The sequence below is a fragment of the Lampetra planeri genome, unplaced genomic scaffold (genome assembly GCF_965212315.1).
Source record: "Lampetra planeri unplaced genomic scaffold, kcLamPlan1.2.h2 scaffold_855, whole genome shotgun sequence".
NCBI classification, from domain to species: domain Eukaryota; kingdom Metazoa; phylum Chordata; class Hyperoartia; order Petromyzontiformes; family Petromyzontidae; genus Lampetra; species Lampetra planeri.
The window spans coordinates 25,001-32,499 of record NW_027615677.1 but is presented as its reverse complement, the minus strand read 5'-3'; the positions used below and the strand labels follow the sequence as shown (position 1 = coordinate 32,499).

The following is a 7,499-nucleotide window of genomic DNA, read 5'->3' as shown; positions in this document are numbered from 1 at the left end:
CCACCCACCCACCCACCCACCCACTCACTCACTCACCCACCCACCCACCCACCCACTCACCCACCCACCCACCCACTCACCCACCCACTCACCCACCCACTCACTCACTCACTCACCCACCCACCCACCCACCCACCCACCCACCCACCCACTCACCCACTCACTCACTCACCCACCCACTCACCCACCCACCCACCCACCCACTCACCCACCCACCCACCCACCCACCCACTCACCCACCCACCCACCCACCCACTCACCTCTGGTGTTGTCTCCACTCGCCCTGGTACACGTCACCGCTGCTATAAGTGTAAACTCCGTGACCCTCACGCTCATCCTCCACCCAGTGACCTGTAGAGAAGAGAAGCAGCAGCAACATGCACCTAGCCTGGCACGGTGTGGGTGGTGCACCTAGCCTGGCACGGTGTGGGTGGGTGGATGAGTGAGTGGGTGCGTGGGTGAGTGGTTTGGTGAGTGAGTGAGGGAGTGGTTTGGTGAGTGGTTTGGTGAGTGAGTGAGTGAGTGGTTTGGTGAGTGAGTGGGTGAGTGGGTGGGTGGGTGGTTTGGTGAGTGAGTGGGTGGGTGAGTGAGTGGGTGAGTCAGTGAGTGGGTGGGTAGGTGAGTGAGTCGGTGAGTGAGTGGGTGAGTGGGTGGGTGAGTGGGTGAGTGGGTGAGTGAGTGGGTGGGTGGGTGGGTGGGTGGGTGGGTGGGTGGGTGGGTGGTGAGTGAGTGAGTGGGTGGTGAGTGAGTGAGTGGGTGGGTGAGTGAGTGGATGAGTGGGTGGGTGGGTGGTTTGTTGAGTGAGTGGGTGAGTGAGTGAGTGAGTGGGTGAGTGGGTGGGTTAGTGAATGAGTGGGTGAGTGAGTGTGTGGGTGAGTGAGTGAGTGAGTGGGTGAGTGAGTGGGTGAGTGAGTGAGTGGGTGAGTGAGTGAGTGGGTGGGTGAGTGGGTGAGTGAGTGAGTGGGTGAGTGAGTGAGTAGGTGAGTGGGTGGGTGAGTGGGTGAGTGAGTGGGTGAGTGGTTTGGTGAGTGGGTGAGTGGGTGGGTGAGTGAGTGAGAGAGTGAGTGGGTGAGTGGTTTGGTGAGTGAATGAGTGGGTGGGTGAGTGAGTGGGTGAGTGGGTGGGTGAGTGGTTTGGTGAGTGGATGAGTGGGTGAGTGAGTGAGTGAGTGAGTGAGTGAGTGAGTGAGTGAGTGAGTGGGTGAGTGGTTTGGTAAGTGGGTGAGTGAGTGAGTGAGTGGTTTGGTGAGTGGATGAGTGGGTGGGTGAGTGAGTGGGTGAGTGTGTTGGTGAGTGGGTGAGTGAGTGGGTGGGTGAGTGGGTGGGTGAGTGGGTGAGTGGGTGGGTGAGTGGTTTGGTGAGTGGGTGGGTGAGTGTGTGGGTGGGTGAGTGTGTTGGTGAGTAGGTGAGTGGGTGGGTGAGTGAGTGGGTGGGTGAGTGGGTGGGTGGGTGAGTGGGTGAGTGTGTTGGTGAGTGGGTGAGTGGGTGGGTGAGTGGGTGGGTGAGTGAGTGGGTGGGTGAGTGGGTGGGTGAGTGGCTGAGTGGGTGAATGTGTTGGTGAGTGGGTGGGTGGGTGAGTGGTTTGGTGAGTGGGTGGGTGAGTGGGTGGGTGAATGTGTTGGTGAGTAGGTGAGTGGGTGGGTGAGTGAGTGGGTGGGTGAGTGGGTGGGTGAGTTGGTGAGTGTGTTGGTGAGTGGGTGGGTGGGTGAGTGGTTTGGTGAGTGGGTGAGTGAGTGGGTGAGTGTGTTGGTGAGTGGGTGAGTGGTTTGGTGAGTGGGTGGGTGAGTGGGTGGGTGAGTAGGTGAGTGTGTTGGTGAGTGAGTGAGTGATGGGTGGGTGAGTGAATGGGTGAGTGAGTGAGAGGTTGAGTGGGTGAGTGTGTTGGTGAGTGGGTGAGTGGTTTGGTGAGTGGGTGAGTGATGGGTGAGTGAGTGGGTGAGTGTGTTGGTGAGTGGGTGAGTGATGGGTGAGTGAGTGGGTGGTGAGTGATGGGTGAGTGAGTGGGTGGGTGAGTGGGTGGGTGGGTGAGTGGGTGAGTGTGTTGGTGAGTGGGTGAGTGGGTGTGAGTGGGTGGGTGAGTGAGTGGGTGGGTGAGTGAGTGGGTGGGTGAGTGGGTGGGTGAGTGGCTGAGTGGGTGAGTGTGTTGGTGAGTGGGTGGGTGGGTGAGTGGTTTGGTGAGTGGGTGGGTGGGTGTGAGTGGTTTGGTGAGTGGGTGAGTGAGTGGGTGAGTGTGTTGGTGAGTGTGTTGGTGAGTGGGTGGGTGAGTGGTTTGGTGAGTGGGTGGGTGAGTGGGTGGGTGAGTGGGTGGGTGAGTGGGTGGGTGAGTGGGTGGGTGGGTGGGTGAGTGGGTGGGTGAGTAGGTGAGTGTGTTGGTGAGTGAGTGAGTGATGGGTGGGTGAGTGAGTGGGTGAGTGAGTGAGAGGTTGAGTGGGTGGGTGGGTGAGTGGGTTGGTGAGTGAGTGGGTGAGCAAGTGTGTAACAGCACTTGCACCTACAATCTGCTAGAGGCTACACGGGGGATCTTTGTCTTCCTGTCTCCACTCTGTCTCAGTGTGTGTCTCTGTGTCTCATTGTGTGTGTCTGTGTGTGTGTGTCTGTGTGTTTGTGTCTCTGTGTGTTTCTGTGTGTGTGTGTCTGTGTGTTTGTGTCTCTGTGTGTTTCTGTGTGTGTGTGTCTGTGTGTTTGTGTCTGTGTGTTTGTGTCTCTGTGTGTCTGTGTGTTTGTGTCTCTGTGTGTTTGTGTGTGTCTGTGTGTGTGTCTGTGTGTTTGTGTCTCTGTGTGTGTGTGTCTGTGTGTTTGTGTCTCTGTGTGTCTCTGTGTGTGTGTATCTGTGTGTGTGTGTGTCTGTGTGTGTGTGTGTGTGTATCTGTGTGTGTGTGTGTCTGTGTGTGTGTGTCTGTGTGTGTCTCTGTGTGTGTGTGTGTCTGTATATGTGTCTGTGTGTGTGTCTGTGTGTGTGTGTCTGTGTGTGTGTCTGTGTGTGTGTCTGTGTGTGTCTCTGTGTGTCTGTGTGTGTGTGTGTCTGTATATGTGTCTGTGTGTGTGTCTATGTGTGTGTGTGTGTGTCTGTGTGTGTCTCTGTGTGTGTGTGTGTCTGTATATGTGTCTGTGTGTGTGTCTGTGTGTGTGTGTCTGTGTGTGTGTGTCTGTGTGTGTGTCTGTGTGTGTGTCTGTGTGTGTCTCTGTGTGTGTGTGTGTCTGTATATGTGTCTGTGTGTGTGTCTATGTGTGTGTGTGTGTGTCTGTGTGTGTCTCTGTGTGTGTGTGTGTCTGTATATGTGTCTGTGTGTGTGTCTGTGTGTGTGTGTCTGTGTATGTGTGTGTGTGTGTGTCTGTGTGTGTGTGTCTGTGTGTGTGTGTGTCTGTGTGTTTGTGTCTCTGTGTGTTTGTGTGTGTCTGTGTGTGTGTCTGTGTGTTTGTGTCTCTGTGTGTGTGTGTCTGTGTGTGTGTCTGTGTGTGTCTCTGTGTGTGTGTGTCTGTGTGTGTGTCTGTGTGTGTCTCTGTGTGTGTCTGTGTGTGTGTCTGTGTGTGTGTCTGTGTGTGTGTCTGTGTGTGTGTCTGTGTGTGTGTCTGTGTGTGTGTGTGTGTCTGTGTGTGTGTCTGTGTCTGTGTCTGTGTGTGTGTGTGTGTCTGTGTGTGTGTCTCACCCTGGTAGTGAGAGCCGTCAGGATAGTGGAAGGCTCCGTAGCCGTGCTTGCGGCCTTGCTGATAGTCGCCGCGGTAGAGAGAGCCACTCTTGAAGCGGTACGAGCCCTGCAGGTCACAGTGTGTAGTGATATAGTGTGTAGTGTGTAGTGTAATGATATAGTGTGTAGTGTGTAGTGTAGTGTGTAGTGTATAGTGTAGTGTATAGTGTAGTGATATAGTGTGTAGTGTAGTGTATAGTGTAGTGTATAGTGTAGTGTATAGTGTAGTGTATAGTGTAGTGTATAGTGCAGTGTATAGTGTATAGTGTAGTGTATAGTATAGTGTATAGTATAGTGTAGTGTATAGTGTATAGTGTAGTGTGTAGTGTAGTGTATAGTGTAGTGTAATCTCGCCTGCCCGTGTCTCTGCCCTGCCACGTAGTCTCCTTCGTAGGTGTCTCCGCTGGGCAGCAGGGCACGGCCTCTGCCGTGTCTCTCCCCCAGCTCGTCACGGCCTCCCTCGTACTCCTGCACGCACAGAGACACGCACAGAGACACGCACAGAGACACAGAGACACACACAGAGACACACACAGAGACACGGGGGGACACAGACACACACAGAGACACGCACAGAGACACAGAGACACGGGGACACACAGAGACACACAGAGACACGCACAGGTATAGAGACACACACAGAGACACTCACAGAGACACAGACACACAGAGAGACACACAGAGACACGCACAGGTATATAGAGACACAGAGACATACAGAGACACACACAGAGACACACACAGAGACACAGAGACACGGGGGGACACAGAGACACACAGAGACACGCACAGAGACACAGAGACACGGGGACACACAGAGACACGCACAGGTATAGAGACACACACAGAGACACTCACAGAGACACAGACACACAGAGAGACACACAGAGACACGCACAGGTATATAGAGACACAGAGACATACAGAGACACACACAGAGACACACACAGAGACACAGAGACACGGGGACACACAGAGACACGCACAGGTATAGAGACACACAGAGACACTCACAGAGACACAGACACACAGAGAGACACACAGAGACACGCACAGGTATATAGAGACACAGAGACATACAGAGACACACACAGAGACACGGGGACACACAGAGACACGCAGAGATATAGAGAGACACACAGAGACACAGAGACACACAGAGACACACAGAGATATAGAGAGACACACAGAGACACACACAGAGACACAGAGACACACACAGAGACACACAGAGATATAGAGAGACACACAGAGACACACACAGAGACACAGAGACACACACAGAGACACACAGAGATATAGAGAGACAGACAGAGACACAGAGACACACACAGAGACACAGAGACACACACAGAGACACACAGAGATATAGGGAGACACACAGAGACACGCAGAGAGAAACACACACAAAGAGACACACACAGAGACACGGGGACACACAGAGACACACAGAGACACGCACAGGTATAGAGAGACACTCACAGAGACACACACAGAGACACACACAGAGACACTCACAGAGACACACAGATATACAGAGACACGCACAGAGACACGCAGACACAGAGACACACAGAGACACGCACAGGTATAGAGAGACACACAGAGACACTCACAGAGACACAGACACACAGAGAGACACACAGAGACACACACAGAGACACACACAGAGACACACACAGAGACACACACACAGAGACACACACAGAGACACACACAGAGACACAGACACACACACAGACACACAGAGACACACACACACAGACACACACAGAGACACACACAGAGACACAGACACACACAGAGACACACAGAGACACGCACAGGTATAGAGAGACACAGAGACATACAGAGACACACACAGAGACACACACAGAGACACAGAGACACGGGGACACACAGAGACACGCACAGGTATAGAGACACACAGAGACACTCACAGAGACACAGAGAGACACACAGAGACACGCACAGGTATATAGAGACACAGAGACATACAGAGACACACACAGAGACACGGGGACACACAGAGACACGCAGAGATATAGAGAGACACACAGAGACACAGAGACACACAGAGACACACAGAGATATAGAGAGACACACAGAGACACACACAGAGACACAGAGACACACACAGAGACACACAGAGATATAGAGAGACAGACAGAGACACAGAGACACACACAGAGACACAGAGACACACACAGAGACACACAGAGATATAGGGAGACACACAGAGACACGCAGAGAGAAACACACACAAAGAGACACACACAGAGACACGGGGACACACAGAGACACACAGAGACACGCACAGGTATAGAGAGACACTCACAGAGACACACACAGAGACACACACAGAGACACTCACAGAGACACACAGATATACAGAGACACGCACAGAGACACGCAGACACAGAGACACACAGAGACACGCACAGGTATAGAGAGACACACAGAGACACTCACAGAGACACAGACACACAGAGAGACACACAGAGACACACACAGAGACACACACAGAGACACACACAGAGACACACACACAGAGACACACACAGAGACACACACAGAGACACAGACACACACACAGACACACAGAGACACACACACACAGACACACACAGAGACACACACAGAGACACAGACACACACAGAGACACACAGAGACACACACACACACAGACACACACAGAGACACACACAGAGACACACACAGAGACACACACAGGGACACACACACAGACACATACATGTAACATTGTAACTATGTAGCAATGTAACTATGTAGCAATGTAACATTGTAACCATGTAACTATGTACCATTGTAACCATGTAACATTGTAACTAGTATAACGATTGCATAGTTAGGTGTTTTCGGTAAAGTCGCGTCGGTACAATAATAAAATATAATAAAATATAATAACAATAACAAATGAAACAAAACAACGCAATCAACAATGTGAACGAGTTTAACGTCGTAATAGAAGTTTATAAAAAAATAGTTTTTAAAAAAAATTTAAAATGTTTTTGTTACCCCAATGCTGGGGCCTAGGTCGGCGAACTCATCCTGCTCCTCGCCTGAGTCGGACATCTCCGGCTCGAGATTAAGAGACGAGACAGCGACAGGAGACGTGGAGAGAGAGCGCGAGCGAGAGATAAGAGAGTTTAAGAGAGTTTCAGGGAGTTTAAGAAAGTTTCAGAGAGTTTAAGAGAGTTTAGGAGATGAATCAGAGAGAGAGGGGACAGAGATTTTGAAGTTGGGCCTCTGGTTTAGCGATGTCGCTGTTGCCGTGGCAACGGGACGCGCCGGGTCGTTACCGTGGCAACGCCGTCTTCCGGTAGAGGAAGAATCTACCGGTAGAAGGTGATGAGAGGGTTTATGAACGGGCGGTAGATGGCTTCGGGAAGATTCTTCCGGAAGAGGTAGAGGAGTTGATGAACGGGCGGTAGACGTCTTCTGGAAGATTCTTCCGGAATAAGTAGAGGAGTTTATGAACAGGCGGTAGACGTCTTCCAGAAGAATCTTCTGGAATCTGTAGAGGAGTTTATGAACGGGCGGTAGACGTCTTCCAGAAGATTCTTCCAGAATTGGTAGAGGCGTTTATGAACAGGCGGTAGACATCTTCTAGAAGATACTTCCGGAATAGGTAGAGGCGTTGATGAACGGGCGGTAGACGTCTTCCAGAAGATTCTTCCGGAATAGGTAGAGGCGATGATGAACGAGCGGTAGACGTCTTCCAGAAGATTCTTCCGGAATAGGTAGAGGAGTTGATGAACGAGCGGTAGACATCTTCTAGAAGCGTCTTCA

The 7,499-nt window shown here is 51.9% G+C and overlaps 1 protein-coding gene across 1 annotated transcript; it reads right to left on the bottom strand.

The window, feature by feature from the left end:
• Positions 1 to 260: 260 nt before the first annotated feature.
• Positions 261 to 6,996, bottom strand: LOC144742100 (uncharacterized; the record flags this gene model as incomplete). The annotated part of the gene is made up of 4 exons (XM_078624598.1): positions 6,726 to 6,996; positions 4,040 to 4,153; positions 3,647 to 3,752; positions 261 to 351 (listed from the first exon to the last, which is right to left on the bottom strand). Coding segments are annotated over exons 1-4 (368 nt in total), but the record flags the coding sequence as incomplete, so codon positions are not given.
• Between the last annotated feature and the right edge of the window lie 503 nt (positions 6,997 to 7,499).